Source organism: Myotis lucifugus, unplaced genomic scaffold (assembly GCF_000147115.1).
Source record: "Myotis lucifugus unplaced genomic scaffold, Myoluc2.0 scaffold_329, whole genome shotgun sequence".
Taxonomy (NCBI): domain Eukaryota; kingdom Metazoa; phylum Chordata; class Mammalia; order Chiroptera; family Vespertilionidae; genus Myotis; species Myotis lucifugus.
The window spans coordinates 1078996-1096134 of record NW_005871377.1 but is presented as its reverse complement, the minus strand read 5'-3'; the positions used below and the strand labels follow the sequence as shown (position 1 = coordinate 1096134).

The 17139-nt window shown below is 54.7% G+C and overlaps 1 protein-coding gene across 1 annotated transcript; it reads right to left on the bottom strand.

Annotated features, from left to right (window-relative positions):
- Window positions 1-4542: 4542 nt before the first annotated feature.
- On the bottom strand, window positions 4543-14821 carry IGFBP4 (insulin like growth factor binding protein 4). Its single transcript, XM_006100823.3, has 4 exons — window positions 14200-14821; window positions 7965-8122; window positions 7056-7190; window positions 4543-4871 (listed from the first exon to the last, which is right to left on the bottom strand). Exons 1-4 carry the CDS (start codon window positions 14546-14548, stop codon window positions 4737-4739), a joined length of 777 nt encoding a protein of 258 aa, XP_006100885.2. The 5' UTR covers window positions 14549-14821; the 3' UTR covers window positions 4543-4736.
- Window positions 14822-17139: the final 2318 nt, after the last annotated feature.

Sequence of the window (17139 nt, the reverse complement as noted above, 5' to 3'; positions counted from 1 at the left end):
GATTCTCTCTCATCATTGATGTTTCTATCTCTCTCTCCCTCTCCCTTCCTCTCTGAAATCAATAAAAATATTTTTTTTAAATAAAAGTGGGTTGTTCAGTGAATCTGTGATTACCCAACCCCCATTCTTATCCTAAACAAACCTGGAGACCTCCCCTTGGCCTGGGTGGTCTTTACAAAGAACGTTCTGACCCCAATTTCAGAATTTAGAGCTGGCAAGGGGGCCAGGAGAACAGCCCCCACCCCCACCCCCTCACTCCCCCCACCAGCCGGGGAAGCAGCTGATCTCCGTTTCTGCCTGAGGGGACTTCACTGCCGCCTCTGCTGAAAGCAATTTGTCATGCCCTGAATTAAGTGGTTCCAAAACGGGTTTAATTTCAGTTTAATGGCTCTGTTTTTATGTGTAATTAAATACCATTGCATGGCGAAAATATGTTGTTTGCACTTCAGAGTGTGTGTAAGGGCCTGGGAAGCCAGCCCCACCGGGTTTCTACTCACTCCCAGGCCCCACCAGCCCCTCCCCTGGCCTGGCTGGAATTGTCTAGGTTGTGGGGAAGGGGATTAGAGATGTGGGGAAGACAGGGGGGCAGTGAGGACAGAGCCAGTCCTGGTGGTGCCTGCTGGCTCAGTAGAGCATGTTTCTAATTATCTATAGCACACACACACCCCTACTCCCTGACCCCAACCCGCCCCAACCCCTGGGGCCTCAGACACAGAAGGGATGGGTCACTCTGACAGTGAAGATCTAATTAGACCCTTGGCTGGCTGGAGTGGTGTCTGCTCCCCGGGGGTGTGCCCAAAAGTGCCCCATTGTCTCTCCTCTACTTACTGTTTCCATTAACTCCCCCTCCCCCTTGACCCTTTCCCCTGACTCATAAGCAGGGCCCCTCGCCCCCCCTCTTCCCTGGGACCACCCAACATTCCAGCCGCCAGCCTACCTCCCAGCTCCATCCAACCACATCATCTTGACTTTCTTTAGGTCAGAGGTGACATTGACATAGGGGTCTAGAATGCAGGGGGCGTTTCTCTGGCTGGGAATGTTCCAGGGTCATTTACCACACAGCCAGATCTCCTCCTTCCCCATCTCCCCCACTCCCTCAGGACGGGGCGGGGGCAAGCAGGCGCCCCAAGTCCTGCGTGCTTCAGAACATTCCTGGAGCAGCTTGGGGGAATCTGGCCCCCGAGAGCGGAGAGGCTGGTCGGAGCAGCCTTTTCCTGGAAGGAGTTGGAGCCTTGGCAGTGGCTGGAACCTTGGGGCCCTGATAGGAGGAGGGGCCGGGAGGCTTGGCCAGCTCTCCAGCGATTTCCCCACCTGAATCCAATACCAGAGTCAGTCCAAGGCTCCATTTTTTTCTTCCTACTCCCACCCAGCCTTCTGGCCAATGGAAAACCCAGCCCCCCACCTCCAGCCCACATCAGGGCTGGGTCGCCGCTAATGAGCTGGGAAATGGAAACCAAATGCCTGATGTGGCTCGGCACCTACCTATGGCCTAATCCTGGCAAGATGGCCCCCATCCTCCTGCTCCAAGCCACAGTGGGGGAGGGGGGGACGACAACATTTTGGCGGGGGGGATGGGGAGCAGGACAGAGCACTGAGGGCTGTGGTTTTAAGTTTATCCAGGTATGGTGGCCCCACCAGGACATAATAGTGTGGTCCTTGCCATCTCCTCCTTTCTACCTCTGCCAGAGATGCTGATGCCCTTGTGGCAACTAGAGTGACCATTTGAAGAGTTTCTGGAATCTAGGGTGGGAGAGCCTAGTGCAAACCAGGCCGGCAAGTCCTCTCTGGAGCCCGCTTCTCCCACGGTGACACTGCCCAAACCGTTCACTCTGCCCAGAGGAGTGTCCCCGTGGACACTGAGCTGCCCTATTTCCTCCTTTTTTGACACCTAGGACCTGGCTCTTGGATCATGGGGGCGAGTGCCAGGGTTGGGGTGGGGGTGTTCCTGTGAGGCGTGGAACGCCCCCACCCCAGTGCACATCCTCTAGTCTCTGATGCCAGGCAGCTCCTCCCAAGCCCTGCAGGGGACGCCTAGTGAGCGAGGGTCACTCCTTCACAGCCAGGAGGGAAGTACATACCAGAATTTCTTATTCCCTCTCTCCTCACCTCACACACATTCATTCAGATTCATGGAGCAGCCCACATATGGACACACCACACAAATGCACTCATCCATACACACCCAGACCAGGTATATGTGCCCTGTAAAAGCCCACACTCTCACATTTCAGGTATCACTTTGCTATATTCACACACATGTGCGCACACGTGCACGTGCGCGCACACACACACCATCAATATACATGTATCACAGAGGCACACCCAGGCCATGTATGCAGCTACTTCCTAAGCAGACCCTGCTCTTTCCAGAGGCCCGTGAAAGGAAAAGGACCCCCTACCACCCATGGCCAAGGGTGCGAGGCTGGAGCATTTAAAGAGATACTTCAGGGATCAAAAGAGAAACTTTTCCTGCGTTTGGTTTAGGGACCTAGAACTTGATCGGCAGCCTACACCCACCTTCTACCCCAACATGCGTTGGCCTTGGCCCCACAAGGGGGGTCTGCAGCCCCAGACTCAAAATGCAGACAGCACAGGTGCCAGCACATCAGAGGCTTGGCAGCACCTCTGGAACTGGGGAGGGCCTAGGAATCCAGGAGCTGGCCAGACAGGAGGGTGCGCCCCCAGAGGCCAGATCAGACAGGAGGGCGCTCCCCCAGAGTGCAGCAGCTTGGTGCACAGGGTCCCGGGCTGCCTGTGAACTCCCAGAAAGGGACCTCCACCCAAGAAATCAGTGCCTGGCCCTGGCTGGTTTGGCTCAGTGGATAGAGTGTGGGCCTGCGGACTGAAGGGTCCCGAATTCGATTCTGGCCAGGAGCACATGCCTGGGTTGCGGGCTCGATCCCCAGTAGGGGGCATGCAGGAGGCAGCCGATCTATGATTCTCTCATCGTTGATGTTTCTATCTCTCTCTCCCTCCCCATTCCTCTCTGGAATCAATAAAATATATTTTTTAAAAAGAAATCAGTGCCTGGCACAGAGGTCCGGGAGGGGAGGGACATTAGGAAATGACCAGGAATCCAATCGCACCACGTGGGCACACACTTGGGGGCTGCCACCAAAAGCCCACCGCCTGGTGTGCCCAGAACAGCAAGATCAAAGATGCCCCCACTCTTGACCCCTCGACCCATCAGAATCAAATCTCAGCACAACCCCCAATCAGGAATCCAGGCAGGCAGAGCTGTGGAATGTGGTGGAAAGTTTACCCCTTTCCCAAGCTTCAGGTCAGCGCCTCCCCCGCCCCCAAATTAATAAATCAAATCCAGATGCAAACCCAACCGGCCTGATGCCCTAGGAAATGCCCCAGTTTCATACACCAGCTGCTCCCAGGAATAGCTCTGGCCCAGCAGGGCTGTCCGGCTCCCTCCCTCTGTTTGGAAGCCAGTATTTCCCCACCCGGAGTCTGAACACAGAGCGCAGACTTGAGGGGCAGGGAGGCCCCTCGGGAAGAGGCTGCAGGGAGAGGATGGTGAATTGGCTGAGTCTTAGGGTCCTTCTACCATGTGGATAGTCCTCCCATCCCTGGTACATCCCTGTCTCTAATTTAAATAAATAAGCAAAACACCATTGTATTGTTTTTTGTTTTGTTTTGTTAAAAAAAAAAAAAAAGAAAGACATCATGGCCAACTGGTAGGTCCCTAAGTCTCCTTCCATCCAGCAAGCCAGAAAATGCCCCGGGGGCAGGGTATGGGGCGGGAGCTGTAGGAAAGGAGGTGTGGAGCAGGAGGCAGAGGCCAAGCTGTGAGCCAGATGGAGTCATCCTGGTGATTTCACGGCTCTGACTACAAATGGAAGGAAACAGGACCCCCAGGCAAGTCCCTCACTTCCCCCCAATCCCATTATGCTGGTCCTTTCCTCCATCAGGCACACACATTCCAATTACACATTCTTTCCTCCACCCTGACTGCGCAGACAGGGGCCCCACCACCCCACCCCTCTGTCTTGCAGGCCTTCCTAGGACCCTCTTACCTCCTCCACAGCAGGGATCCGCTGCCAGGCAATCAAGCAGATGGCATTACCCCCAACCCCAAAGTAGGCTTGTCTCTGCAGGTCCTTGCCCTTGGAGGGCCTGGGGACGAAGAGAAGAGGAGCCTGGCAGCCCTTAGCTTTGGGTCCGGTCTCCTGACCATTGAGCCATCTGCTACCCCACACCTTCCCTGTGGCCTCCGCTCTACCACTAGATTGAGGGAGGGACAATGGTCAAGGTACATGTCTACTTTCCTCCTCAGATTATGGGCATGGGACTTCTCTTCTCCCACAGGCTTGTGTTCACCTTGTAGGAGGTGGGCCCAATGTCCAAATCAGAGGAAGTCAGAATAAGGGTGCCCCCACCCCGGGCTGAGAACTAGAGCTGGCATGTAATATGTAGCCAGTAAATGTTTTAGATGGCTGAATGAATAAAAGAATGAATGAATCCAGGGTCAATTTGGAAACACACCAGGGCTCCCCGTTGCCACTCTGACCTCTTAGGCTATCTAAGCCCAAAGAGGACACCCCGAGGCTCCGGCTCACCCCACGGGTACATCCATGCTCATCAACACACACACGCCACACACATGCTGAGGAAAACTTCTGGGCCGGAGGCAGAGCCAGGACTCAGATCCAGGCTCCAGGTCAGCTCTGCAGCCTCCAGGGGAAGGGGGGGCAGGGGGCAGGGAGCCCCCTGCCTGCTGGTAGGGCTCACTCGCGGAAGCTGTCAGCCAACTGGTGGCAGTCCAGCTCCTCCTTCGGCTCCAGGCCCCCCGGAAGCTTCACTCCTGTCTTCCGGTCCACACACCAGCACTTGCCACGCTGCCCATCCAGGGCCGGGTGGCACTGTCAAGACAAGGGCATGAGAGGTCAGTCAGCTGGGCCCCAATCCCAGCCGGGTCCCCAAATCAGACAATTGCTCCAAGATGGCCCCTGAGGCCAGACGCTCTCTCATGAGCACAAATCTTCTGAGCTCGCTGGAGTAGAGAGAGAACTTGGCCAAGAAGGAAAGGCCCAGAGAGTTTTCAAAGGCAGGGCCCTGAGGAAGTTCTATGGCCTTCCTAGCGGGGAGACTGGATCCATCGAATTTAGAGGTGAAGCTGGATTTGAAAGACTAAGGTATACAGGTCGGAGATGTTTTGAGTGTGTTCCCATTAGGTTGGGACTTTTAAGAATGGGATTAAAGCCCGGCTGGTGTGGATCAGTGGTTGAGCATCAACCTATGAACCCGGAGTTCATGGGGTTCGATTCTCGGTCAGGGCACATGCCCAGGTTGTGGGCTCCATCCCTGGTGGGGGCATTCGGAAGGCAGCCAATCAATGATTCTCTCTCATCATTGATGTTTCTATCTCTCTCTCCTCTCCTTCCTTTCTGAAATCAATAAAAATATGTATTTTTTTAAAAGAATAGGATTATGGGTAATAGCGGGATCCAAGTTGAAGTTAAGGTAGCATTAGGATATGAATTGCAGTTGAATTGGGAATTATAACTAAAACTTGAGTTGGGTGAGTCTCAGAGCCCAGGTCAGAAATAGAGTTGGGATATAGAGGTCAAAGTTAGAACAACTAAAGCAGTTGGGCTCAAGTTTGGGTCAGGATTAGAACAGGAAGGCGAGGCGGGTGGATAGGGAAGGCAGGGGCAAAGGTGTATTTAAGAGTCAGGATTAAAGTTGAAGTGAAGGTCGTCTCAAGGGTCAAATTTAGTCTGGGGATCAAGGGTCAAGGGTCAAAACTTTCAGTAGGAAAAATAATTAGGGGAAGAAAACCCATAGAACTGTCAACACAAAGAATGAAACCTAATGTAAACTATGGATTAGTTACTAATAATGTATCAGTATTAGTTCCTCAATTATAACAAATGTACCACACTAATGCAAGATAGTAATAGGGGAAACTGGGTGTGGGGGAGTAGATGAGAACTCTGCACTTCCTGCTCAATTTTCTGTAAACCTAAAACTTCTCTAACAGAGTTTATGACCGCTTTTTTAGTTAGGGAAAAAAAGATTTTAAAAATTGGGACCAAAAAACATTGGTGTTGGAGATAGGTTTGGCATTGGTTTAAGGGGGGCTCATTGATTCCCAACGCACTGCACACCACTCATAACATCCTCAGGCCATTCTGGGATATGTAGACTCAAGGGCAGCCTTTCTTCTCCTAGCTAGGCCTCTGCTGGCTGCACGGCAGCCCACTTTGAGGATTTATCATACAGCGTGAAGTGTGAGGATGTGTGTGTCTATGCCCACAAGGGGCTGGAGAAGGAGATCCAGGCCAGGGCTCCCCAGGGAACACCCAACACGAGGCACCCCAGTGCTCGCCCAGATATGCCACCCTTCCATGTGGGCCCAACTCTGACAGGCCAGAGATGGGGCTGGAGCAGGCCAGCCTTCTTGAACATCCCAGCTTCCTGGTGGCTTGTCAGAGGAACCCATGTTCCAAGGGTATGAGGGGCACAGAGGTTTCTACATTCATGTCTTCTCTTCTGCCTACCTCCTTCCTCTGCTTCCACTTGAAGCCCCTAACTCCAGCTGTCAGATCCAGCATCATCTCCATCCTGGCGGTACCCCAAGTGGTTTGCTACTCAACTTGGGGTAAGGGTCAGGCAGTTTCCTCCCTTCCTAACCCCTCATGACTTAGTCCTTCCATTTCCAGGGGAGACAGACATTCGAGGACGAAGGAGAACTACTCATAGGAAGGGAGTAGGGCGAGTGAGAACGTGATGGGAGGCAGAGGTTGGCAGGAACACCAGGTGAACGTCTCAGATTGTGAATCAAGAGATGCAAATAGTCCTGGATGGGGAAGCAGGATAGTTAGTCTGCCATTAACTTGTTCTGTGACTTTGGGCCTCAGGCTCCTCATCCCAAAATGAGTGATGTGGGCACATGAGCTGAGGTCCTAAAGCTGGGGGGAAGGTTTGGGGAGGATCCTAGGGTGTGGGGAGCCTCCCCTTCCTGAGACATTTATCGTGCATGACCCTGTCTCATGCCCCTGGCGCTGAGGCCAGGGCCCAGCAGGAGAGAGACGGTGACCCACCTGCTTGGGGTGGAAGTTGCCGTTGCGGTCGCAGTTGGGGATGGGGATGATGTAGAGGTCCTCGTGGGTGCGGCTCTGGGAGGCAGCCAGCCGCTCCAGGGCCCGGTGCAGCTCACTCTGGCAGGCGCCCTGGGGCTGGAGGAGAGAGAGAGGGTGAAACTGCTCAGCAGAAGAGAAGAGGGGCAGGAGAACCAGGAATGGGGGTCATCTCAGGACTGAAGGCCTTGAAAGGAGGGTCAAAGCCCAGAGGTCAGGGTCAGGGCCCAGGGAGGTGAAGGGCATGGCTTGGGTTCTGCAGACATTGGTGGGAAGAGTAGAGGGACATTGAAGACAGGATCTTGGGCCAAAGAGCTTCTACAAAGGAGAGGTGTGAAGTGACGGGACCCCATGGGGAAGGAGCTGTAGAAACCTCTGGAGGAGGCCTGGAAGGGGGTGATTTCTAAGCAGGAGGGATGAATGAAATCATGCCATCAACAATGTGTAAGATCCAGGAACGGAGCCATCAGAACCATCCGTCAGACAGGACATTTGCCAGACTCCGGAACAGGGTCCCAAGGCCCCCTGCTATGGCCAGCGTTAACCCTTTAGAGATTGAGAAGGTCTCGGGTGGGGAATCCCAGAGAAGGGCCAAGAAATATCAGGAAGCTTGGGGCAACCATGAGTTACCAACCAGGATAGAAGTATTTCAGTATTTAAAAACCACTTCAGCTGTACCAATATAGAGAACTACCAAGCAGGAATGGAATTTAAAGGAAAGGAATGAGGACTGGATCCTGACAATGTATACTCTACCCCGTAGGCATCCAAAGAATGTTTACCGGATAAACATAGGCCAAGATGTGGTGGTGGTGGTGGTGGTGGTGGTGTGTGTGTCTGTGAACATGTGCATTTGAGGTCAGAGGTCCTCACCATAGGCCGGGCTTCCTCCCGGGGAGCCCCGATGACCTTCATCTTGCCCCCATTGGTGTTGCGGTCTCGAATTTTGGCGAAGTGCTTCTGCAGGCACTTGCGGTCATGCGCACTGCAGGGGCTGAAGCTGTTGTTGGGGTGGTCACCCTCATCCTTGTCTGCAATCAGGCCAAGACGGGGAGAGGTCAGCACTGGGAAAAGACAGAGCAGCACACCAACCCAGCCTCCCACCTGCTTTCTGCTTCTTGGGGGTTCTCCAGCCTGACACGGGAAGCGTGGGGGTCTAGGAGCGGGAAAAAGTCAAAACAGCACTCCCATCTCCTTCCCACTCCCCTGGAACTCCTCAGGAGGCTATTCTTCTTGAAGTCCTTGACTTGCCCCTCACCCCACCCAGTCGGGCGCTCAGATGAGTCACCAGCTGCAGCTGCCCAGACAGGAGGTTCCCCTGGGCTCTGCTGGGAGGTCTGAAGCAGGCAGGGGCGCCCCCACCGGATCTTTTCTCCTTCTAGTCAGCTCCTCCTCCCACCCCCCTCTCCATCTGCTCTCTCTTCCTGTCTCCTTTCCTGCTCTTTTCAGCGTCTGGCTGAGCCAGCCACAGGATCCCGAGGGCTGTCGGCCCAGCTGACCCGCTTCCAAATGGCCAGAAAGTTTCCATGAGTGATGAGAAATCCAACCCAACAAGCTCTCCCCATTGGCTGAACAGGAGAAAAGTGGGAGTGGGTGTGTATGCCTGCGTGTACAAGTGTGTGTACACTTGTGTAATGCTCCGTGTGGCCCTAGGACCAAGAGAATACCTTCCCCATCCCTTCAATCCCCTACCTTAGACTTCAGACCCCATTCAAAGGCCATGTCTGTTGCCCAGTCAGGGCACTGGGGATCTGGAGATGGGGGTGGAAAGGCTGGGCCTGCACCCCTCCCTGGGATCTCATGAAGACTCTATCTGAACTCAAGAAAAACCCAATTGCAACTGCTGCTTCTCCCTCCAGGCAGCCAAATGCAGACAACAGGGCTGAGCTGGAGAAAGGGGTCACAGATCAGAGCCTCCTCCGAAATGCCCGGCTTGGCAGCTCTCGGCCGGCCTGAGTGCAAAGCCCCTGCCAGCATTCCAGATGTTGGTGACCAGGCAGACAGTTACATCTGGTTTGTGTCAGGATTTTTTTTTCTTTTTTTCCTGAGGAGTTAGCAGGTTCCTCCAAGTATGGCAGTGGTCCCAGAGCTGCCTCTGGGTCAAATGGTATTTTTCTGCCTGGCCAGAGTGAGTTGGGGGTAGAAGGGGGAGGCCAGCTCTCTTTTTATTCTCCTAGTCCTGGGAGTGTGGGGAGAGACATGCGGATAAAGGAAAACCAAGCAAGGAAGAATCGAGACCCTCAGAAAGTCTTTGTCAAGATTCCACACCAATGGCTATTTATAAAATTGAGTCACCAAGGATGGAAAGAAGGCTCTGTCATGAGTAGAGGGCTGGCTTAGAAAGAGGAATCGGAGGGAAGAAATAAATAGAGCAGAGAGATATACCCCATCCTCCAGCATTCTTAACATCCCAAGAAGGACAGTCCAGAGGGGACTCGTTTGTAACACCAACTCGAGTGCCCTTCCAACCTGGAAGGGTTGTATTGTCTTTCCTTTGAATGTGTTTTCTTTTCATGGCCATCAAGGAAAGGGCTACTTTGCAGTGATACTTATTCCGCTTGGTAAATGGGCAGAATGTTCTTAGGTTCAAGGGGTAAGGAAGGGTTTTCTACGAATGGGGCTGTCTCAGGAGGTCGAGAGCCCCACGGCCCTAAGGTGTGGAGCGTCCGAGTGGTTGAGGCCTCAAGAATCTAGAGACATCTGGAGTAGAAGTTCAACTGCAACCAGGCTTTCCAATGCTGAAATTCTGTGAGTCGAAGTCCACCAATGACCAATGCTTGAGGGATTATTAGTGGATATTTGGAAATGTGTATACCTTAACTTGAGCGGTATCATTAAGGACAACTGGGTCCACTCACTGAAATCTGGGGCTGCGTGGAGCCTAGGAGCATGGCTTATGTTCTTGTGTTGGGAGGGCCCCATGTCACATAGAGGTTACCTGGGGAAGATGGGCAGGCAGCATGCCTGGTCTCCCCATTTTTTGTTTCCCCACCACCCAGCACACGTGTGCCTAGCTTGTGTGTAAGCTTAGAGAAGAACACACCAAGACAGGGAGAGCAGCTCCTTAGTGTCTCTCATGGGGACATAGGTACCTGGACTATGTCCCTATCTGCCCACTCAAACACAGAGAGGCCGGAACTCAAGAATTACAAACATATACAAACAATCACGTGTCTAGACACACACTTGTCCACGTGTGCACACCTACATGCACTCAGGCACTCTGACCCAGCCTGGACAGACACAGACCTAGGGCAGGGCACACTGGCTATACTCTAGCTTGTTGACTTTTCATTTCATCTGTAACTTTTCCTTGCCCATCACACCAAGTACCCACCCCAGGGCCCACCCCACGGCACCTGGCTTGGGAGGGTGAGTGTCATGGCGTTGAGTCTCTGAAAAAACGTGAACCGTCGAACCTCCAAAACTGGCCACCTGGTGCTGCTCACCCAGGTGGTGCCATCTGGAAAACCCCAATCCTGGTGGGCTCCCCTCTGAGCAGGGGCTGGAGTCAGACCTAGCCCCCTGAAAGATCTGACCTCCTGAATTCCTGAAGGCTTGCTTGGGAGATGGGGTTTCCAAGGTAGACTAGGTCATCTCCTCCAGCTCCTGCTTGGAGCGAGGCCAATGACACGCAGCCACAGGGGAAACCTTGGTTTTTGCTCCAGCAACAGAGGGAGGGAAGGCACCCAGAGAAAGAAGAGGCTTCACAGCTTTGGCACTACTGGCTGCAAAGTTCATGGTCAAAGCTAGAGGATTTCCTCTTTCTTGCTGCCTGATTTCATCCCCATGATTCCTCCTCAACTCCAGCCCCTGCCCCACTCAAGACACCCAGAGTGAGACTGTGAGGTGGGTGGGTTCCAGGCATGACCTGGAAGGTCACCCACCTGCCCTGGAAGGCCTTTTCCTTCTTCCCCTGGACTCTGGCTGGAGAAGTCAAGACCACCATGTTGGGTACCAGACCCTTTCTTTGAGTTCTGGCTCAAAGGGTGTCTCCCTCACTGTTGTGACACACTGCTGGCCTCAAGAGTCAGAGACAAGGACAGCTGGCCTGTTCCTCCCGTGTTTACAGCAGGAAAAGGCATCAAAATCTGCCCTACCTCTCAACTCCTCTGCATGTCCCCCAGCTTTATTCCGTTGCCTACTGTCCCCCAAAACCCCAACATCAGAGGAGGATTTAAGCTTCAAGTTAAATCCATTCAGCGTCCTCTTCATCACCATCTTCATCACTGTTCCACTTTACTGAGCTCTTACTCCACGCCAGACATCCCACCCTGTGAGGCAGGGCCTACTGTAGACTGGGTGGAAGGGAAGGAGGAGGGATTTATCTCTACAGCTCCTATGTCTGTAAACAGAAAGACTCCTGGTACCCAAGGCACCAATAATTCTCGCTTTCCCAATACTAAAAAAAAGTAATCATATTTAGCAGCTACGCTCCTCCTCCCTCCCTCCCTCCCACAAAGGCACAGAATTTCTGGGAAGGCCCTGTTCCCATGACACCACTGGATTCCCAGTACTGCAGTAGGGGGGGACAGTGTTTGCTGTGTTGACTAAAAATTAACCTGGCTGCCTGTTCCCTAACCCTGTCCCAGAGCAACTCCCCAGTCCAAACGCCGATGCCACTGTCCACTCCCCCCGATTCCATGAATCCAGGGTCAGCGCACTTATGCGGAATTGTGGATTTCTGACGCATTTGTCCACCCCATCCCCACTTCTGGTGGCCTGAGTGGTATTAACCCACAACCTGTTCTGGCTCAAAAAGCTAGGACAGGAAGGTGGGGGAGCCTGGAGGTGGAGGGGGGGCCTGCCCCGGGGCAAATAGTAGGCAACTGGGCCATAGTGACTGCCCTCCCTCAGTCACTTGCTGAAGCTGAGCCCCAAGAGGAAAAGGCAGAGAGAAGAGGCTTAGGTCCCCAAGCCTTGGGACGTAGGAGGGACAGTGGCCTATTGTCAGTGGGAAGCCAAAGAGAATAGTAGAGACAGGGGCCAAGCCCTGAACACTGTCTCGCCAGAGACCTTGCAGGGCTGCTGCACAACTCTAGGGGGCGCCTTTCCCGTGGTGCTGTGCGGCCCAGGCTGTGGCAGAGGGTACTTCTGTGATGACTGGGAGGTAAGAGGGCAGGGACACAGCTTGCCAAGAAGGTGCCTAGTTTCCCCAGGGTCCCCCAGACTTAGCCTGTCCCTCTCCGGATGGTGCATGCACTGCGTGGGTGGAGGACAGGCAAGGAAGGAGGGGTGGGGGTGTTAGAGACCAGGGCCCTGTAATCCAAAGGGGACCTAAAGCCACCCTGGGAGGCGGGTTTGCATAATAGCCACAGGACAATTACACTGCTCATGCCTCTCCAAAGCTCCCAGGGACATGGATTTTTCTCCACTACAGGATGGGGTGCTCCTTCCCAGCCAAGGAAAACGGGTGCCCAAGACCCTCTGAGGTTCTTCTGCCCCCTGTTCAAGTTGGTGAGAGAGGAGGAGGCTACCACCCATCCTCATCAGTTGCCAGCTGGCCGCTGGCTGGTGGAGGAGGGAGACACAAAGAGAATGTGGTCCTGTTAGACTCAGGGAGCCCAAGGGCTCAGCTCTCACTCCCAGTCTGGTCTGGTACCAGCACCCCTCCTCTCCCACTGGCACTGGCATCTCTGCCCCCATGATCAGCGACGTATTCCCCCAAGGGCTGCCCCCCTTCCCAGATGTGCTGGGTGCCAGGCTGGCATTTCTCCTAGAATGTTTTCTGCTGACCCATCTCTTGTTGCCCAGGGGCAGGAAGGGCAGCCAGGCCTGAAGCCCAGACCCCTGGGGTCCACCTCCTTCCTGTTTTCCCTGCGTCCTGCTCTCCTCCAGCTAACAAGCTGCAGAGGATTGAGGAAGTGGAGCGGTCTGGGACCCAGGGCAGGAAGCTTGGGGCCAGAGTCCCAGCATCCGGACTGCAACAATGGAAGCTTCAAACACCAGGAAAAGAGACAGACAGACAGAGAGGCACAGGGAGAGCAAAACAGAGTCAGAGAGGGAACAAAATACAAAAGCAGACATACGGAAAGGCAGGCCGAGAGAGAGATTCCAAAAGTAACAGAAAGACAGGAACAAAGAAAGAGAGACAGGGACACAGAAAGAGACTGAGATGAGAGTGAGAAGCAGGACAACGGAAACAGAAAAGGGTAAGAAGACAGAGAAAGAGAAAGAAATTGATGGTGGCCAGAAGATATTGGGGGAAGGAGAACTCCAGAAGGTTGCCTGTGAAACTAGAGGCGGAAAGACACAGCAGGAAAGAACAAAGAGAAAGAAGGAAAAGAGACTAAGATTAGAAGGAGCAACTGAGAGGCTCACTGAGAAATGGGAAAGAGAAAGGATAAGAAAGAGTTTAAGGCAAAGGGCCTTCTAAGTCTGTCTCCCTCTCTCTCTTCTTTACTCTCTAGCCCACACCCGTTAGGTTTCTGCAGCTCTGGGCTGGGAGCCCAGACTTGCTTCTTTCTGCCACCTCAGATGGCACCTGCCGAGAGAAAAAAGAGGGTTGCCTGTGGACCAGGGCAGGAGGAAGTGCCCAGGCCCGGCAGAGAGACCCCTGACTTCCCAGTACCCCCCCAAACGGCTAGGTGAGCTGGCCGGGGGCTTTGGGGAAGGGCAACTCCGCTGCCCCTCACCACCAAAGCCCCTCTCGAATGCATGTCCCAGTCCTCCCACCTCAATGTCAAAAGTCCAAGCTCTGGTTTTTCAGACCCCTGTGGTGCGGGGATCAGCAGCAGGAAGCTCCCCCCGCCCCCCACCCCCATCCTCCAGTTATCTGGCTCACTTGCAGGCTGTGGGCTGGCCCAGGTCACTTAATTTTCCACTCTTGCACCAGCAGCCAATACTACTCTTCCCAAGTAGGCATCCTTGGGAGGTTTGAGATGGAGGGATGGGACAGTCCTCCTTGACAGTGGCAATAGGCTGTTAGAGACTGGATAGCAGTTGGCTTGGCTGAGCCTGTCCCATGCCAGGAGGGCCCTGCCACGTACCTGACTTCTCCTCAACTCACGGGGGATTTTCAAGGACCTCCCGGGCCAGCCCTATTGGGAAAGGGGCTTCTGGGAGGGCCGCACACCAGGGAGGACGTGCAAGGGCAGAGCCCCCTTACCAGTGGGCTGCAGGCTTTCCTGGATGGCCTCGATCTCCGCCTGTTCCATGCACACGCCTTGCCCGTGCATCAGTGTGTGCAGGGGCTTCTCCACTCCCCGGGGCGGGTAGCAGCGCAGGCCCGAGCCGCAGCGGGGGGTGTACACCCCGCAGGGCATCCCCTTGCCCAGGGCGCAAGTGGCACAACAGCCGCAGCCGGGCTCACGCACCAGCTCCTCGCAGCCCACGGGGGGGCGGCAGCGAGCCAGCTTCTCCTCGGAGCAGGCTGGGCAGTGGATGGCTTCGTCTCCCAGGCTCGGCCCGGGCCAGGCGGCCAGCAGCAGCGCGGCCACGAGGCAGAGGGGCAGCATGATCGGGCGAGGACGGGGCGCTGGCGCCAGGTGCGGGCAGAGAGCGCGGGCGCGCGGGCGGGCAGCGGGGGGCACACGGAAGCAGCGCCCGGACCGGACCGGGAGAGCGTGGGGAGACGGGGCGGCCCCGCTGGCGGACAGAGAAGGAGCCGGGGAAGTTAGCAAGCGGGCTGGAGAGGAGCGATCCTGGCCACCGAGGCGCTGCGCAGCATCCTCGGCCGGGTCCAGAAGGCGGGGGGGTAAGGGACAGAGCGGCGGCCCGGGACGGCTACCCCGGACTTTATAGCAGCCTCTGGCCACACCCCCAGCGCCTTCCCAGAGGTGGGGGATCGGGCGAGGGAGGGAGGGCGAGAGGGAGCGGGAGAGGCGGCCGTTAGGGGGAGGGGGCGCTCTCCTGAGTCCCCGCCGCCGCCTCGGCTGCAGCTGAAAGTCCTTTTCTGCCCAAGAAGGAAGCGGCGCAGTTGGGAAGCCCTGATAGGCGCCGCCGAGAGCGCCGCAGAACCAGAGCCCGGGAGGGGAGAGGAGGGAGATGGAGAAGCGAAGAGGCCCCCTCCCCCAACCTTGGAGGATTCATCCCGACCCACAGAGGTGGCCCCAGGCCCCCCACTGAGAGCACACCCCATGGTCTCCGACTCCGGGTGGGCTCCGCGGATTCCGTCTCCCTGGCCAGTCCTTCCCACCCTACCCCAGTGCTTCCAGTCTCAGCCAGTCGGGTGAGGTGGGGGGAGAAGTACAGGCACACAACGAGGGGCCTAGAAGGGCCTCATGGCCCTAAGACCTTAGTAGACTCTCTTCACACTTGCCCCTTCCAACCCCCTTCCTCTGCCCGTCTCCCAAGGTGCATGTGGGTCCTGGTCCCCTCTGCCTTCCCCAGTGGAATCACTGAACTGGGGAGGGAGGTGCCAGCCTCTTCCTCCCTCCCGGATATTTGCTTTTACTGCCCAGACCCACTCCTGGGGGGGTGGGGGGGGAGTGGCTTGGGAGATTGCCACTCTGTGTGCATACAAATTGTGCAATGCACAACTCCAGAGGGCACCATTTCTCTTGCAGTCTTTGTAGATTTGTATAGGGTTTTGAGGAAGGGGCGCCTTTTACTCATTCATCCGGTGTTGCTATTTGGGGTTGGCTAGGCCCTTTGTGTGATCCTGTTGATGCCTGTGTCCCTCACCCTTGCCTCAATCCTGCTGATTGGAAGGTCCACCAGGGTGACATTTGGAGCAGGGACCCATCTCCTAGGTTCTCTCTCAGGTCCCCTGGTACTCCCCCCCCCTAACCCCCCAAACGATTCTGCTCTCCTGGAGCTAGCTTCAGGATAAGGCTCCTGCCCAGGCATAATCGGTGACCCACTGTGGATTTTATTATTATTATTATTATTATTATTATTATTATTACAGTGGGGCCTTGACTTACGAGTTTAATTCGTTCGGAGACGAGCTCCTTAAGGAGCTCGTTAAGGAGCTCATTAACTCAAATTACTCTATCAACTCAATGCAAAAAATCGGCTGAGAGACAGCTGGTATCTCAAAAAACTCGTTAGTCGGGACACTCGTAAGTCAAGGCCCCACTGTATTATTATTTTGCCTAGAAAGCTGCAGGGGCAGCCAAGCTGAAATGCAAATCAGAGACCCTCTTCCTGCTTCCTCTCCCAGAACAGGGGTCTTTCAGTCTCACGGGGATTGCACCCTCTCCTACTTGGTGCAAGTGCAGACTGTCCAGGTGATAGGAGGAAGAAAGCAACTGGAAGCTGGAACTGTAGGGACAGAACCAAAAGTTGCAAACTGTCGGCACCTACTGGCAACCATCAAGACTGCAGAAGGCCTGGCGAGTTCTGGCCAGGGGCAAGAGTCTAGGAGTCTCCATTGTAATTGAAAAATAAATTTTTTTTTAAATAAAAAGCCCTAGCTGGTTTGGCTCAGTGGATAGAGCGTTGTCTATGAACTGAAGGGTCCCAGGTTCGATTCCGGCCAAGGGCACATGCCTGGGTTGCAGGCCGAATCCCCAGTTGGGGGTGTGCAGGAGGCAGCCGATCAATGATTCTCTCCCATCATTGATGTTTCTATCTCTCCCTCCCTCTCCCTTCCTCTCTGAAATCAATAAAAATATATATATTTTAAAAAGGTTCTAGGATTCTCTCCATGCCATTTCACAGACCAGCTGGGGTCTCTTGTGTCCCAGAGCCAGGTCCCTCAAGTCCTGGGGGGAAGCCCAGCCTGTCCCTGATTCAGAAAACTGCCCTAAGCCCTGTTCCCCTCCTACATCATACTGGGCCCAGTTCTGCCATCAACTTATTGTATGAACTTGGACACCAGCCTCCTGGAGCTTGAAAGTCCTATAAAATGAAGACAGGCCACTTCCACTTACTCTACCTCTTAAGCTCTTATGAGAATAAAATGGGACCAGAAGGGATGGTTCTGATCTCAATGCCAGACTTGACCTCTAGACAGCAAAGGTGCTGGGAAAGATAGCGCTGCCGAACATGAGGAAGGCCTGCAGGAGAGACTGGAGCGAGCCCAGAGAAATGCCTGGAGATGAAGCATGAGTGTAGATGAGTGTGGGGAACTGGAAAGGTTTCAGGTGAGACAGATGTTCAC